The sequence below is a fragment of the Labeo rohita genome, chromosome 6, assembly GCF_022985175.1.
Source record: "Labeo rohita strain BAU-BD-2019 chromosome 6, IGBB_LRoh.1.0, whole genome shotgun sequence".
Lineage (NCBI taxonomy): Eukaryota > Metazoa > Chordata > Actinopteri > Cypriniformes > Cyprinidae > Labeo > Labeo rohita.
The window spans coordinates 12,036,063-12,054,739 of NC_066874.1; the positions used below are offsets into that span (position 1 = coordinate 12,036,063).

The 18,677-nt window shown below is 34.1% G+C and overlaps 1 protein-coding gene across 1 annotated transcript; it reads left to right on the forward strand.

The window, feature by feature from the left end:
- The first annotated feature begins 508 nt into the window (after nucleotides 1–508).
- Nucleotides 509–16,409, forward strand: aldh1l1 (aldehyde dehydrogenase 1 family, member L1). Its single transcript, XM_051112773.1, has 23 exons — nucleotides 509–624; nucleotides 5,392–5,518; nucleotides 6,839–7,073; nucleotides 7,955–8,120; nucleotides 8,300–8,401; nucleotides 8,508–8,597; nucleotides 8,722–8,862; nucleotides 10,056–10,181; nucleotides 10,322–10,413; nucleotides 10,525–10,672; nucleotides 11,054–11,173; nucleotides 11,259–11,386; nucleotides 12,655–12,805; nucleotides 13,102–13,172; nucleotides 13,314–13,419; nucleotides 13,523–13,610; nucleotides 13,814–13,907; nucleotides 14,050–14,149; nucleotides 14,254–14,352; nucleotides 14,900–15,065; nucleotides 15,154–15,259; nucleotides 15,404–15,603; nucleotides 15,766–16,409. Exons 2-23 carry the CDS (start codon nucleotides 5,392–5,394, stop codon nucleotides 15,819–15,821), a joined length of 2,712 nt encoding a protein of 903 aa, XP_050968730.1. The 5' UTR covers nucleotides 509–624; the 3' UTR covers nucleotides 15,822–16,409.
- The last annotated feature ends 2,268 nt before the right edge of the window (nucleotides 16,410–18,677 follow it).

The window sequence follows — 18,677 nt, forward strand, 5'->3', positions numbered from 1 at the left end:
AAATATTATTGTGAAATTTTGCCTTTAATATTAAAATATAAATTAAATCGTTTGTGGAATTGAAGATGATCCAAGAAGATCCAAAGATGAAATTATTTGGGTGTTCTTGCAGAAAAAAAGTGTTTTCTGTGATACAGAAGAGACAGAAAAGTACATATTTTTGTCAAAGTGTTTGTGTTTTGGAACTTTGGATGTAAGACCTACATCCAAAGTTCTATAGTTATATAAGACCTACCTATCTCTTAGAGAAAAAATATGATTAATTATTATGATTAATTTTGATTAATGATATGATTAATTTTACTTTGGTCCTTCTATTCATAGTATTATATTTTTGTGACTATAATATTCTAGCTTATTCTTATAAAAAATAAGTGGAAGCAATACAAAAACCTACAGTTTTACACATCTGTCATGTTTTTACCCCATGATTTCAACATAGGCTATGCTTGCTACTAAAGCTGTGGAAACGGAAACTTTCGGTTCCACCCCCTTGCGTTTGTAATAACGCTATTGGTAGTTTGATCGCTGGCCTGCAATACAGTTGTGCTGAAATAAATAGCAACAGTGTCTGCTGAATCCTGCTTTCCTGCAGAGCAACAGCTCTAATCTGGACGTGCAAAGGTATGATAAGTGTATTATCTAGATAGTACATGTAGATTGCTTAAAAATCCAAGCGTTAAAGCAATAGTCACATATTGGTGTATGCAATGACAAATCCCAAAGGACACATGCTTGTTTTGTGTCGTGCAGTCGTAAATTACTGTCGTGTTAGCGAAAACGTTTCTTAAAAAATAAACAAACGTGCATAAAAGATTGTCGCCTAGTTCATGCAAAATGTGTCATAAGTGGTTTGACTAATGTGTTGGCTAAACTTGATTCTTATTTCATTCTAGTAGCCTAAACTTTGTGGCATGCTAGACGTTGTTGTATATATATGAAATCGTTCCACATTATTTGCTGTAAATATCAGGTTAAATATTTAAACTTTTGTGGGCGTATCTCGCTAATCGAACTTTGTGTGACCCTTTAGTGCACTTTAGTTGAGCAACATATCCTTCAAAAATGAGCCCTTCTTTAATGGGTTTCGGTACTTATTGATATTAATTTATTTTTCCAGACTTATTTTAAGAACTTTTCTGTTGTCCGCTTTGGAATGTTACAGCCCAGTGGTTTGGTGGTTGGTGAACGAATCGAATCGTTCTTTTGAACCGGTTCCTTTCAGTAAACCTGTTGAACCGGTTCGCCAAATCGAGTCGTTTGGAACCGTTCGTTTCTGTTCCAAACACTTAAGGATTCCATCAGAGAACGTGTCGGACGTGCAGGCATTCCGACTCAAAATAAGCCGAGGTCAGAGAGTAGCTATTGTCCTACAGTACATCTATAGGCCATGCCTACTTCTGCAAACACTTTTTTGCAGTTCAGATTTGCAACCATGCGGTTCTCGATTTAGCAGTGATTCGGTACTACACTTCAAAAGTGTATGCGGTCCTCCGCACAAATGGGACCACTGTTTGTAACTGTAGCTTGTGTTGTATTACTTCTTTTACAGTGTCTCAGCACTGCTGTAGCCTGCTGTGTCCTAGTACAGGTGATCTTGTTAAATATAAATTAAATGTAGTAATACAACATATTAAATACATGTTTCTTGTTTTCCATTTTAATATTGGCATGTTCTTAACAAATGATGAAAGATGATCAAACATGATAAGATAATCAAACAAGCTATAGCAGTCTTGCATAGGCTTATCTAGCATGCTGATCAGGTAAAGAATCATTATAACCACTTTATTTACCATTATAAGTAACATAAATAGAAAAGGCAGCTAAAGGAGAAGTCCCTCAAAAAACATAATTTCTTTACAACTGAAGAAAGAAAGACATGAACATCTCGGATGACAAGGGGGTGAATACATTATATGTAAATTTTTGTTTTGGAAGTGGACTTCTTCTTTCAAGTCATAGTTAAGAAGACATCATAATTCGAATTTGTAGGTTTTCCAATCAGACCAACATTAAAAGCCCTTCCAGTCAATGGAATCACAAGTTTGGAATCATTTGTGCAAAGGGTATGCAGTTGCTCTTGTAGGCCTTGGACTGTTTGTGAAGACCTACTCAAATGAAAATAATATAATAAACTATTTGTAAAAGTATGTTTATTGTAGGCTATAATGCACTTTAATCTTAATATAACCATTCTCTCAAGGCAAGTCATCAGCAGCCATCTTGGAAATGCACTCAGGCAGCTGTTTTTGAGATGGAAGTTACAGTCCTAGTGTAATTAAATGGAGACTGAATCTTAAATTGGTTCACAAAAATGACTTGCCAAAAGCACATTTTAATAACATTGCAAGTCATCAATAAAATCATGAACGACATGGATTGTATATTAAACTTTGCTTTTTACCTTTACATTCACTCACTCTTTTTCAAGGTTACTTCATTACACAAGTGGCGATCAGTAAGTGTCATTTGGAGCATAAAACGATTGAATGAATCATTAACTCAGCATAGTCATTTGAAAACACAGTTGTTCATATCAGAAGTTGTATACAAAAGCATGAGAATTATAGCAGACGTATTCCCCCTATTTTTGACAACTGGTCTTTATATATATATGTATAAAAAAAAGGTAGACAAAAAGACAACAGTAATAGTCTTAATAAAATAGGTTATGGGTTTTAATGACATTCTTATATAATTTAAATTGTGTATGGCCATGTTTTTTTACATGAATTAGTCCTTCTGCCCCTCTTCACTCTTCGACGCAGAAGAGATTCGTAGATTGAACTGAATGACCCCTTCATCCAGTTACTGTCAGCAGGTTGTCATTCATTCACAACCAAATGTTGTTTGTTTACCCTGTAATCAGTCTTTGAAGCCAAGAAAAGCCACATAGAATCAATAAAATCTTTTCCTGCTTGTGCTATCTGTGGTGTGTGGAGCTTTGGAAACAAATTCTCGATCTTTAATTGCATAACATACTGATGAGCAATGCAGATGAACATGTTGGCAACAAAGCAGATCTAATATTGTTCATGTTTTCTGGTTTAAACCTGTTTTGTTCAGTTTTTCATTTGGTCCAATGATTTTTTTTTCAGTGGAGTCATTTTAATTGTGTTTGTTATAGTGTATGTTGTATGGACGCAGCCATTTTTGCATGTTCGTACCCAGCTGAATAAAACAGCTAAAACCAGCCTAGGCTGGTTGGTTGGTCAGACCCCCTCTAAAACCAGCCTGCTGACCAGCGAAGACCAGCCTGGATGACTAGCTAAAACCAGCCAACTAGCTTAGACTGGTTTTGGGTGTTTTTTTTAGCAGGGTATTTATGTGTACACCTGTACATTAGACCTTGACCTGATTCATTGCATCTGTCTCTCTTCTCCTTGTTGAATGGAATTTACTCACATGTCTGAATGAACTATATCTCAAGATTTGGTATAGATCTGCTGAACACAAACAGGATCAGTTTGAAATGGTTAAAAAATCTTGTCGGGACTCCGTTCTGGTTTAACATATATAGCTGCAAGCAGTGGTCAGCCATTCTTAGGAACATGTCTAAAACAGTGATATTTAAAAGAAGGCTTGTGTGCTCATCTCTGGTATGTGTGCTAATCTAGTTTATACACCAATATTTACATCATGAACTATAAATATTGGTGGCTCCTATAAAAATTGCTTGTGATTTTCCACATTTTATTTATTTATTTTTGTATAAAAGTGTCTGCTAAATAAATAAATGTAAATTGTTTTGTTGGCTGTTAGGTGACTGTAGTTATGTAGCTTTGAGGTAATTCTTAAATTATAGCGCCCCCTGGCATTGCAAAAGGATGAAATGTTTCTTTGAATGTTTACAGAGTTCTGTGAAGTTTAGAGTAGTGCCTGAAAAATTGTCTCATGCAATGTAGTTTCAACTCCCCATTTTGCCTCTATATATGGTTTGTATGCATATCACATTTGGAATGGGCAGAGCAGAAGGGAACATTTTTTGTGAATAAAACATTTTTATTCAATAAAATAAATACATAAGCTATTTTATGGCTTCAGAAGACTACAGAGCACAACAAAGCAGAAGCTACAATTATATATATATATATATATATTTTACTTTCTTGAAGCTTGACACATCTGGTTCACTTTGGGTGGAGTGGACACCTAATGTATGACATGTTGCATGGGAATTAAGCAATTAAGAATTAACATATTACTCAGAATGAAAGTAAAAACTGCACAGCTAAAGCAGTTAGGCAGGCCTTGAGTGCATTACAGGTACATATCATTTTGTACAATTATTTCAGTTATTTTAAAGGGTTACTCTATTCACCACAAAGACGCTGACCAAGCAAATAAGCAAATATACAATTTCTCTGTTGTAAGGTGGTAACATGGCTGCTTTTGAAGTAGCTAAACGTACAACAGTTTTATTTGCCAAGTGTGTCCAAACACTCAAGGGATTTGTTGTGGTTTTTAGGAGCTCTTGGTACATACATACATACATACATATATGGCACGAGAACACAAAGAACATTTAAATAAGTAAGACTAAAGAAAAAAAAATGTTAATAAATCTGAAACAGAAGATTGTTGTACAGATTTGTGCATTATTAACTGTATATACACCTGTATAAATAAAAATATGCATATGGCTTTACGTAATACTTAAGAGAGAGGCAATAATTAGAAATGGAGAAATTAATTACACAAAACAGGTAATAATGTACAGATGTCATAATCAATAAATATAAGATCATTGAGTTGTAATAAGGTCCAAAACAGGCAGGTGACAGTTCGGTTAACTGGCTTGTAATGCTCACATTGGCCTCTTTGTCCAGTCTGTCTTTATTATTGAGCCCTGGTAAAGTTAAGTGCCCTGGGCAAGGGCACAGTCATGATAGACGTTGCTAAGTGAATTTCCTATTCACACTTTGCTCATGCTTACCAGCAGAAACACTGATTCACTAAGCAACAGTTTTGGAGGGTTCTTCTTTGAGCCCTTCTTTGAGTCAGTGGTAGGCCAGACTACCTGCATTTTCTTTTGAACATGGTCTTGCATAACAAGCATAGGCTTGTGAATTCTTTCCAAAACAACTTGACAAGCAATTTATCATAAGAACCAACAATATCTGCAGTACTAAATTCCAAATTTAAATTTTAAGACAGAGAAGTAAACAAGCTAGAGAAGTGAAATGCAGAAAGAGAGAAAACCTTTATTTATTTAGTTTAGTTTTAATTGTTATATGAAGTGCATTTGTTTAGAGTTAAATTAACTGCTTTTCAAACTATTTCATGCTTAATTTCATAACTAATAGGCTACAATGTATAGTAATAGTAGTAGTTGTATGTGTAGTCAGTAATAGGTTTTAACCTGTGTATGTGTTCCTCTTATTTCAGATGAAGATTGCTGTGATTGGCCAGAGTCTCTTTGGACAGGAAGTGTACAAAGAACTGAAGAAGGATGGCCACACGATTGTTGGTGTATTCACCATCCCTGATAAAGATGGAAAAGTGGACCCACTTGGTAAGTCTCTTATAACTTTGTTTCAGTAAGGATCTTTGACATTACTTCTAAAGGGATAATTCTCTCATCATTTGCTCATTTTATCCCAGATTTATAAAACTTTCTTTCTTCTGTGGAACACAAACAAAGAATTTTAGAAAAAAGCCATCTCTGTGGGCCCATTTAATGTGTGGAGTCCCTTGAAGTTGAAACAAACACATAAACAGATACAACATTATTCCATATGACCGAATTTGAAAAAAAAAAAAAACAGTTGTGTAAGAAAAATGTGAATGTTTTGATATTATTTATAAATGCTGAGAATGCCAACATGTCAAAAACATGAATTTGTGAAACTTATACAAGAAGTCCTATATGCTTTTGCATCACCTCTTATATAAGTAAGTATTTTTCAATGTAAGTATTTTTCTCACATGCCAATCGTTTTGTTTCAGACGATACTGAATCATCTGCTGTTCTATGGTTTACCATCCTGTTCACTTTGTGTTGTTTTTGAAGCATCAAGTTTGCTTCATATACTTTATATGGACTCAGAGATGGATTATTTTTCTAAAATTCTTTTTGTTTGTGCTCACCTGAAGAAAGGAAGTGACATATTTGGGTTAGCAAAAGGGTCAGTAAATTATAACAGAATTTTCATTTTTGCACAAATGTTTGAAGTGAAAATTTGCTCCAATATTCACATGTGATTTGTTCATACCAGTGCCAGATTATGACAAATTCACTCATTCATTCATTTACATTCATCTTGGTGTGAATCTGTTATTTTTTCGAAAATACATTAAAAATGGAATTCATACATAAACAGAGTTTTCCAATTAAATGTTTTTGAAGATGAATGTATTACTTTAAAAGATTTTTGAGATGAATACATCTCTTGTACAGTGAATATGTTTTATATTCTGTATTAAAATATCAGGATGATACAATTGTTCTGTTAATTGCTGAACTGTTCATAATTAAAAAACTTTATTAAATTCATTACAATTTAAATATTTATATAAAATTGAAAATATGAAAAACAACTATCCATCAAATATAATTTTTATGTGATGCAACCAAAAAGACTGTTAAGGTCAATAAGTTTCTTAAAATATGAAATGTGACAAGACAAGATTAGTTCAGATTGTTAATTGTCTTGTTGTGGAATTCTCCAAAATGTAATGAATTATGAATTAGCTTCAACATCTGTGGTTGAAATATAAAATTGCATGTTATTTGCAGAAAGTTCTTTGATGGTAGTTCTGCTTTGGTGAATCTAATGGTTTGAGAAAAGTTAATGCGTACACAAACTCAAATAAATCTTTAAACTTTCCACAGCAACTGAAGCGGAGAAGGATGGCGTGCCAGTGTTCAAGTTTCCCCGCTGGAGGCTGAAGGGAAAGGCCATCGCTGAGGTGGTGGATCAGTATAAGGCAGTTGGTGCTGAACTGAATGTTCTTCCTTTCTGCTCTCAATTCATCCCTATGGAGGTGATAGATCACCCAAAACACGGCTCTATCATTTATCATCCCTCCTTGCTGCCCAGACATAGAGGTGCCTCTGCCATTAACTGGTATGTCAGTGTGTATATGTGTTGTTTTTGTGATTTATTAGTGAGTGTGTGCATGTGTGGTTAGAAATAATTAGAAATATGATAGTAAGATAAAGATTAGTGACATATCAGATTAGATTTAGGAATAGTTCACCTAAATTTATTTATTTATTAGTCATTATTTAGACAATCTCCTGTTGTTTCAGCACCATATTATTTAATTTTATTATTTTCTTTTGTGAACACGCAAAATCAGATGTAAGATAGAATGTCTGAGGTTTTCTATTTAATACAAGGAAAATTGATGGTAATGTATAGAGCCAAGCTCTAAAAAGTACATTTTATGAGAAAATAAGTCAATATGATTCACATTCCAATTTGAAGCCATCTGAAGATTTTGCGTGAGGAAGAATCCAAAATTTGAGCAGTTATTCAACTGCTTTGACACCAACATTTGGTGTCCATGTTGGTACTGTAGACAGAAAACCAGCGTTTGTAGGACATAGCATGTATTGATTTAAGCCATTAATCAAGGGTAGATCAGGGCTGCAACAATTAATCGATAATATCAATAATAAAAATAATCTACAGTGGAGGATGCAGAGTGAACTGCTGTGGGAAAAAGTGCATGAACAGACTTGTCGTAAACATGAAAATGCTATATATTTTATATATATATAAAAAATAAAAATTATAAAATTACATTTTGTAATTGTATTATTATGTTTAAATGTTATAAATAAAAAGTATCATGTTGTATTTTTTAGAACTTGCCAGTAAATTTTGTTTCACTGAAAGAAAGAACATGAAGCTGAGTAAATGATGATGCTTCTGGGGTGTGTAAATTATGCAAAATTACGTTGCCTTAACATAATTTATGTTTTGCTATTTATTTCTCTAAGGACTCTGATTCATGGTGACAAGAAGGGTGGATTTACTATATTCTGGGCAGATGATGGACTGGACACAGGACCAATTCTTTTACAAAGGGAATGCGATGTTGAGCCAAACGACAACGTAAACAGCATCTACAAACGCTTCCTGTTCCCAGAGGGTGTCAAAGCCATGGTGTGGATCAAAACAGAAACTTCATATTGCAAACTATTGTATTCTATGCATTATATTTAAAACAGCATTCCATTCACTGTTTTAATGTGGGTTCAGTAGGATCTGAAGTCCAGAACTAGTCTGATGTAGTTCTTGTACATGAGCACTTTTGGATTCTTGTGTACGTGCTTTTGTTTTAGGTGGAGGCTGTCAGGTTGATTGCAGCAGGTACAGCTCCGAGAATCAAGCAACCAGAGGAAGGTGCCACATATGAGTGTATTCAGAAGAAAGACAATTCAAAGGTGGAGTTCTCTAGCACTGCACAACAGCTATTATATAGATGTATAGCTTAAACCTCATTGTTGTACACAAAATATAAACAATATCTATCTATGGTTGGTTGCATAGATTGACTGGAACCAGCCAGCAGAAGCAATTCATAACTGGATCAGAGGAAATGACAGAGTACCTGGAGCCTGGGCAGAGATTGATGGCAAAGTGACTGTTTTAACTAACTCACATAACAGCACATAAAAAATGCAGACACCCTTAGTCAAATGCATTACATTATGTGCAAAAAACGTATCTTGTTGCAACAGTATTGTTTTCATTCTTTTGGCAGAATGTTTCATTTTATGGATCAACACTGTTGGAAATTGACCATTCTGCAAGTAATGGTCAACCTCTGGAAATCCCTGGGGCGAGTCGACCTGGGCTGGTTACTAAAAATGGCCTTGTTCTTTTTGGGAATGATGGCAAGACAGTAAGGACTTGTAGAAATGTTTCTAACCGATGCTATTTAAATTGTTAAAGTTGATATAGATAAAATTTTATATAAAACCTATACTTAATAAAGCACCACCTAGTTTCAGCCTGACTATACCAGCCATACTTAAAGGGATAGTTCACCCAGAATTGAAAATTCTGTCATAATTTACACTCCTGTTGTTTTGAACATGTTGGCATTTATTTCTGTTACTGAAAACAAAAGATATTTTGAAGAATGTTGGTAACCAAAATAATTTTGGTGACCACTGACTTCTATTGTATGGACAAAAAACAGAGGAAAATACTACATAGCACAGAAAGACATACCGTTTTGGAATGACATGAGGGTGAGTAAATGATGACACAGTTTTCATTTTTGAGTGAACTGTTCTTTGAAGTGCAAGCTGCAATCATCACAGTCCAAGCACGTGTTAAGAGACCATGACCAAAATAGACAAATTCGAAAGAAAAGATCCTGTTGATGCTGTGGATACAGTTTCTTTGAGTCAAATGTCAACTTTTTCAGTCACAGCTAGCACAGTTAGGATTTTCTTAAGTCTTAGCCTGTAGCAACAGAAGCATTTTCAGTGGAAACACGCTAAACAGAGGTCTTACTGTTTCAGTATGTCACTATGAGCCACAGCTGAAAAATCAGTTGGATCACAAATGATGTACCAAATCAAAATGTTTTTTTTATTTTCATGAGGGTCTCGAGATGATCAGTACCAAATTCTGTGTGAACTGGACAATGCCTATGTATTACCTGGAAAAAGTGTAAAAATGTATATATGGGAATGAAATCTAAGCTATACATTTCCTTTTGTCTCAACTCAAAAATTCAGCAGAATTGTAGCCCATATATTAATGGACAAAAACATAATTGTACTTGGGCCCTACCAAGGTTAAAGACCTTAAAAGAATATTTCATTATTCACTGCTCACTCACCATGTTGTTCCAAACATTTGACATTCTTTGTTTAGACACTTAGACATCTTTCAAAAGACCTTTTGTGTGTCACAGAATAAAAAAAATCATACAGGTTTAAAATGACATGAGGGTGAGTTTAAACTGAATTTTCATTTACAGTTTTCATTTACACATTTACCCAATAAAATGTGCAATGCAAAATTGTAGATGAGTGTGTGTCTGTGTATTTACACATAAAGTGTATTTGTACTTGTATGTAGTTGCTTGTGAAGAACTTGCAGTTTGAGGATGGGAAGATGATTGCTGCATCCCAATATTTTAAAGCTGCTGTCAGTTCCACTGTGGAGCTCTCTGAGGATGAAAAACAATTTGCTGAGCAGATGAGGGTGAAAATATATCACTTATTTCATTACTAGTCACCTTGATATTCTTTGTGTTGTCATTCATGTCATACATTCTGAAAGATAATGTGTGTTGAAAGCAGAAGGTGATAGATTATTAGAGTATTTATTACATTTTTGTCCAGGTGGTGTGGAAGAGTATTTTGACTAATGTAGAGAAGATTGAAGACACTACTGACTTCTTTAAATCTGGTGCTGCGTCAATGGATGTAGTCAGGTAATGTGTCAATGTATAATTCTCTTCATATATACTTGTACGTACTATTTTGATATTTATATTTTTCCCTTTATATATTCTGAAAGAGTTTTTCTTATGTTTGTACTATAGGCTGGTGGAAGAGGTAAAGTTGAGGGCAGCACAGTTGCAGTTGCAGAATGAGGATGTTTACATGGCAACAAGCTTTGAAGAGTTCATTCAAATGTGTGTGAGGAAGCTGAGAGGAGAGGATGGGGAAGAAGAGTTCATTGTAGACTATGTTAGTATTGCTTCTGTCAAATGGGTATTAGCTTATATTTATATGAAGCATGTTTACTATTGGCAAATCATTCTTTTTAACAACACTCAACAATTTGGGAACTGAGGACACTAATTGTTGTGTATTTGAAATTGGACGTTTTCCAATTATTGCTATAAAAGTTTAGATTTTCCATTTTTTAATTCGATATACTGTAGATCAGGACTTCAAACACAGTGGTAAACATGTCAGATTTTGGAACATATTGCTGGCATCAAACTTAGAATTACTGACTTTTCATGAAAAACAATATTGATTAGGTAAATTGTCTTTTAAACTGTTTTTTATATGTGTAGTTGTAATTTTGTATTTTCTAATTATGTATATGTTTGTCTCTTGTAGGTAGAAAAGAAACTAAACAATATGACAATCCGAATCCCACACCAGCTTTTCATAAATGGGGAGTTTGTAGATGCTGAAGGGGGAAAGACCTATAAGACCATTAACCCCACTGACGGACAGGTACATAGTGAACACAAATTCCTTTTCCACTTTTTGCATTTTCTTCTTTTTCACATGCTTAATTTCAGCTTGTGTTTGTGTGCAGGCAATCTGTGATGTGTCCTTAGCCCAGATCTCGGATGTGGAAAAAGCGGTGGCTGCAGCTAAAGAAGCATTTGAGGAGGGAGAATGGGGCAAAATGAACCCCAGAGACAGAGGCAAACTGCTCTACAAGTACATGCATTTAATATTTAAATTCTGCAGTTATACATTGGTTGCATTAAAGGAGAAGTCCACTTCCAGAACAACAATTTACAGATAATGTACTCACCCTCTTGTCATCCAAGATGTTCATGTCTTTCTTTCTTCAGTCTTAAAGAAATTATTTTTCTTTTTTTGAGGAAAAAATTTCAGAATTTTTGTCCATATAATTGACTGCTATGGTACCCCGAGTTTGAACTTCCAAAATGCAGTTTAAATGCGGCTTCAAACAATCCCAAATGTGGTTGTAAATGATCCCAGCCAAGGAAGAAGGGTCTTATCTATCGAAATGATCAGTTATTTTCATAAAAATAATACAATTTATATACTTTTTAATGTCAAATGCTCGTCTTGTCTTGCTCTTCCCGACCTCTGTTTTTGACAGTTGACATGAGAAAAACTCCCATTTCATGTTCTCCCTCAACTTCAAAATCATCCTATATTGCTGTTTTTTGATCTTCTTTGCATGTTCACTTTGCAAAGACTGGGTCGGAACTTCTACAACGATGTAGGATGATTTTGAAATAATTTTTGAAGTTGAGGGAAAAAATAGTTTTTCGACATTCCTAACTGTCTTGAGCCAAAATACACGGAGTTTAGGGAGAGACAAGATGAGCGTTCAAGATTAAATGAGATTTTTTAATGAAAATAACTGATCGTTTCACTAAATAAGACCCTTCTTCCTCAGCTGGGATTGTTTGAAATGGCACCATTTCAGTCCATTATATGGAGAAAAATCCTGACATGTTTTCCTCAAAAAACACAATTTCTTTATGACTGAAGAAAGAAAGACATGAACATCTTGGATGACAAGGGGGTGTGTACATTATCTGTAAATTGTTGGTCTGGAAGTAGACTTCTCTTTTAACACTTTTATAATTTTCAGATTTTTACTAATAGATGACAATTCCAAAATAGGTTTGTAATTTTGACAGAAATAGTAAACAAATGGTCTTTCTTTTTCATTTAGGTTTTTTTGTGGTTATGTACTGAACTGATAATTGTTTGAATAACATTCCAAATTTGGCTCTGATTAGCGGCAAAAAATTATGAAAATATGAGCTTTTATATTGACCAAACTGCTCTCTTATAAAGTATCAACAAATTCAACAAGTGTGACAACAGAATGAAAACATACAGCTATGTGTGTATGTGATGGAAGATGCTTATTTGTAGCACAGCCTCTGCAGTGATACACATAATATTGACGTTTTTAAATTGTAATTGTGTATATTTTTCAGACTGGCTGATCTAATGGAGGAGCATCAGGAAGAGTTAGCCACTATTGAGACCATAGACTCAGGAGCAGTCTATACTCTTGCCCTGAAAACACACATCGGCATGTCTATTCAGACATTCAGATACTTTGCTGGCTGGTGTGACAAGATTCAGGTTTGTTTGTGAAGAATATTTATTTATTAGCCATCATTTGTGATGTATGCCATATTTAGGATATTTTGTTATTAAAGTATACATTCTGTGTTTTTTCAAGCTCTGTTCACCTTATTTAAACATTTTTTAAATTATTTAAACATTTTTTTTTTTAATAAAACGGGACATGTTGAATTTTGTAATGAATATTATGCACTGAATGCTGCTGAATTAGCTTAACTTGTATTGAACCCAGAAGATTACTTTTAAAAGGTTTTCCTTGTGTGTGTCTGAATTATGTTAATTATTCTCCACAGGGCTGCACTATTCCTATCAACCAGGCTCGACCTAATCGAAACCTTACCTTTACTAAGAAAGAACCAATTGGGTAAAATCAACTCTCCCCATACAAAAAATCCTCCAGTTTTTGTCCAGCCTTGCCATGAAAAAAATCACCTCAGTTACTATGTATTTAGTTTATCTGGTCAGAGTGTTGATTGTCTTTGAGCTTGTTTTTGTTTACGTTTAGTGTGTGTGGCATTGTCATTCCATGGAATTACCCACTGATGATGCTGGCATGGAAGACTGCAGCCTGCCTAGCAGCTGGAAACACTGTGGTGCTCAAACCTGCACAGGTAAAGAACTGCAGTTAATATTAAAGCAAAAATGCACATGGGCATGGCATATTTAACCCAAACAATATAAGCAGAGATTTTAAGGACTGTTTCTGCATTCTAGGTCACACCTCTGACTGCTCTCAAGTTTGCTGAATTAACTGCATTGGCAAAGTTTCCTAAAGGCGTGGTGAACATACTACCAGGATCTGGTACATATAACACAAAACATACACAAGAGAGTTTAGTATAGCCCAAATTTTTAAAACTGATATACTGTAACTAATTTCTGTACACAATTCAGTGTCAGTATTGTAAATATTTTGCACAGTTTAGTTTTTAGTAAATCTAATTAACTTTATAAAGCTATCTGCTTGTAGATTGATTGAAAATTTGTTGAATATGTAAATTTCAGGGTCTGTGGTTGGTCAGCGGCTGTCTGACCACCCCGACGTTCGAAAACTTGGCTTCACAGGTTCTACTGAGATTGGCAAACAGATAATGAAAAGGTGAATGAGCATCTTTTAAAATCTAGACAATGCTGGGGTTTGAGTATTTCTTTAAAGTTTTCAGATTTCAGTTTTGTAGTTAATTACAAATTGAAACTTAAATAAAAGTTGTAAATCATCCAAATGCTTGTGTGTCTTGTAGCTGTGCAGTCAGCAATGTGAAGAAGGTTTCTCTTGAGCTAGGAGGAAAGTCTCCTCTCATCATCTTTAACGACTGTGATCTGGACAAGGCTGTCAGAATGGTTTGTTTACCTCAGTGCCATCAAACAAATGTATTTGCAATGTTAATGTTTGGTTGTAATCTCAGACATGTTTTATACCTTCCACACACATTTTTTGTCTACAGGGTATGAGCTCTGTGTTCTTCAATAAGGGAGAGAACTGCATCGCAGCAGGGAGACTTTTCATTGAGGAGTCTATACATGACACTTTTGTGGAGAGAGTGGTAAAGAATAATATATATGGATTAATAGCTTCATCTCTTTTTATACATATTGATTACCTTTTGATTACCTGTGGCTGAATCCCAGCTATGATGTCCATATATCATCTCAAGCTTTTGTAACCAATTTGCAGCTACTAAAAATATAGACCATTTCGTCAGATGTAAACATACTGGTCCCGATACACTTCCTGTTTCTTTTTTTTTTAAACTTTACACAAACATCACAAAAAAATACAACCAACATAACATTTGACTGGATGAAAATGTTACATTAGCACCTTAAGATGTATTTGTATATGTGAAATAAAATAAAAAATAAAAAACAAAAAAACAGGAAGTGCTTCTGGACCAGTGTTGTTTACATCTAACGAAATGGTCTATAGTCATACTAATCTCTTAAAACAATTTAACTAAGACCATTGGATTTTAACTGAAACAGACGTACTGTGAAAACCCAGATGAGTTAATAATTCATGATTTTATATTTAATTCGTAACTCCAGTATCTTAATTCAAAGCTCATAACATACATAATTACATCTGTGTAGGTGAGTGAAATAAAGAAGATGAAGATTGGTGATCCACTTGACCGTTCCACAGACCACGGCCCCCAGAACCACAAAGCCCATCTGGACAAGCTGGTGGAATACTGTGAACAAGGGGTCAAAGAAGGAGCAAAATTAGTTTGTGGAGGCAAACAAGTGAACCGTCCAGGTTAGAGGAGCTTGTGAGTATATGCATAAGTCTTAGTAAGGGAAAAAGTACAATGTTGTTTACAATTTCTATCTCGGTTTCTATCTAGGTTTCTTCTTTGAACCAACTGTTTTCACTGATGTGCAGGATCATATGTTTATTGCTATTGAGGAGTCCTTTGGGCCTGTTATGATCATCTCCAAATTCAGTAATGGGTTGGTGGAAATGAGTTACTTTTACCTCTAAACTGCTGAATATTGTATACATTGTACTAATTTGTCAATAATTTCAACTAATTTGTAAAAACATGACCAAAAGTAACACTGTAAACTGTATTTTCCTTAATCTCCCTCATTCAGAGATGTTGACAAAGTTCTGCAGAGGGCTAATGCTACAGAATATGGTTTAGCATCAGGTGTGTTTACACGTGACATCAGTAAGGCTCTGTATGTGAGTGAAAAACTTCAGGCCGGCACTGTGTTCATCAATACTTACAACAAGACCGATGTGGCTGCTCCTTTTGGTGGCTTCAAACAGTCTGGCTTTGGCAAAGATTTGGGTAAGACATAAATATGATTGTGTGAATAATATAATTATTTAGATGCATGATAAATAAATTGAAATGAGCACATATCCAACAGGTTTTTTGAGAAGTCATTGTTTCATATTTCAGTTATAATTTTTGTATATTGTTTTAACTGGGTGTATTTCTCCCCAACAGGACAAGAAGCTCTAAATGAGTATCTGAAGACTAAATGTGTCACTGTTGAATACTAATAAAATAATAAAATACTGGACATATAGTGCACAGGAAATAATTATTGCATTTTAGTGCTCTAAAGTGGCAGCTAAGGACCATTTCGGTTTAGCCTTCAAGTAAATTGTCATAACCACTTTTACATAATTACATTTGTTTTGTGTGTAATGATGGATGGATTACATTTCAGTTCAGGCAATTAAGAAAATTAAATTAAATCACATGTTCCTCGTAAGACTTTAGGTCTTACTTTCCTAGTATTACATGGTACCTGTGAATGTCTTACTGTATATAAGCTCAGAGAAATCAAGGACCATACATCATTTCACTTTATATAATTTTTGGGATAATTGTTTAAAGTTGAGATACTGTGAAATAATGCCTGACTACCAGAAAAACTATTTTGGGTGAAATATTTTTAACAGTGTTATGTACTGCACTCATACTGTCTGATTGCTTAAAATATTTTATATTAAACTAAAGAGATAACAGAATGTATATTATGCTTTAGAAACAAGACTTCCAACATTGTTTTATGTTTTCTGTATAAACAGATTAACATATTCCAAGCATGTGCCACAAAATAATAAAATCAGTCCAGTGTTTGATTCATTGGTATTTGTGATTTGTAATAAAAAAATATACCTGATTACATCAAAATAACAGTCTGTACTGTAACATTGACAATTTTAAGCCAGATCCAACTTCACAGCCAGTTTTCATTGTAACAGTATTTGAGCTGTAGAATTATTATTATTGTTATTATTGTTATTCGGAGATTTATTATTATTCTTAGTTATTCAAAATAAAATTCAGAGGTTAATTCAAAGGTTATTTGAGAACTGACGATATACCTCTATAATTTTTACACTAGAATGAACATATTGTAGTAAACATAATTTAGAGTGTTGGTGGAATGTATTATTTTCTCCAAGTATTCTAAGTTCTAAAACTACTTATTAGTGTTTATCAAAGTACTACTTATTTAAGTTTATCAAAGTACACAAGTTTTTTAAAATATATATAATTTATAAAGTTAAAGTAATTTCTGTCTCTAGCAACAGCACACAGATCAGAGCTGTTCAGACAGTAGTCCTAAAATCTGGAGAGATTAGTATTTTCGAGCCATAAGCAGAGAATCTCATATTAGAGTGTGCAAACTGTGCATTATATTCGTAAATACATATAGTTATTAACTATAACCTATAAAAATGGTGGACTTCATTTTTTTAGACTTGTTTGCTGTCAACAAAACCTTCAAAATGAAATATAGATTTATTCTAAATGTGGAATTTTATATTCAAATTTGTCTTTGATCTGCTTGGTGGTCTTTCATTTTTGTTAATGTATGATGATTATACATTTAATGAAATTCTAATTTTAATTGTCAGTTTTTCACAAGCAAGCTTAATTGCCATTGAAGGTTAATTTAGAAACATAATTTTCCCCACAATGTCATTAATGTAATTGAGAAAATCACTTTGGAATCCAGCTTTGAGCTGGCTTTGTTATTGTTTTCCTTTCCTTTCTCTGTGTGTTGGTTTCTCACATTTATCTATGCTCACTCTGCATTTCTCTGGAATGTTTTTGCGCTGTTGCTTATAATCTTTCTCTGTCAAATCTCTGATTTGTTTGTCCTGAACTTACGTCATCTCTGTGCCCACTGAACTAGAACTTTTTTACTATGCATTTACTACAAGTGAGATATCATGAACAGTACTAAAAATAAAGCTATTAAAAATGCAGTGCTTTTAACTGATTCTAAAAAAAGGTCTGTTTGTGTAGGTTTTGTTTTATATTATATTGTTCTGGAAGAAAAAAAGATTAGCGAACCAGCAGACAATTTATTATGTAACAAGTTGTTTACAAACAAAAGATATTTATTCAGCATACTGAGGCATTCCATTCAAACAGAATCTCTTTTGTCAGAATCCATCCATCCATTCTCACTTATCCGCTGTAGACTCGCTGGGTTGTTGGAGCCTATCCCAGCATCTTGAGCCACAGACCAGAAAAACCCTGGGCAAATTGCCAGTCATGGGGCTCAAACACAGACAAAAGCACATTAACACTGACATTCATATTTACAGGCAATTTAGTTTACCTTAATGTCTTTGTATTAAGTAGAAAATTAAGCACATGGACGAAACTAACACAAGAAAAACATGTGAACTCCACACAGAAATGCCTCCTGTCTATGTCAACTTGTTGTGAGGCACTGTTCTGACAGGATCCTGCTGCATTTTTTTAGCTAAATTCCTAGGGGAGGGTCTATGCCATGGGCTGGGTTCCCTCAGGAATTTCCCATGAGCCCCTGTATATCCATAATGCCCTAGCTATTTCTAGCCATGCAAGTACAGCTCCTATGAGGAAAAGGGAAATATATGCAACTGTCAGTCGAAGTTTAGGTTTAAGTAACATATGAACTTAATTGTATATTTGTATTGCCTTAGATGCATACAACAAAAAAAAGTACAAAAGAATCTACTACAAGTTGAGGTAAATATATAAAGAGACCAACTAGAGAAAAAAAGAAAGATAAATTAATAACATTACATTGTGATCTTAGTTAAATTGTTTTAAGAGGTTAGTATGACTATATTTTTAGTAGCTGCAACAATATTTAGAGATAAAAGTAAAAAAGAAAGGAGTAAGGAAAAGAAAGATAATAATAAGAAAGGGCAATACTGATAATGAGCAAAGACTTTAGAAAATGTTTTTATTTTTTTTTATTTTTTTGTCAGCCATGTTTTCTTGTGTGGTGGTGACCACTAAGTCCTTGTCATTGTGGTTATCAGTTTACAGACAGTGCCATGATATAGTCTCTTGTATCTCGTTTGTAGGAACACATAAAATTGCATAATTGTGTTTTCCTT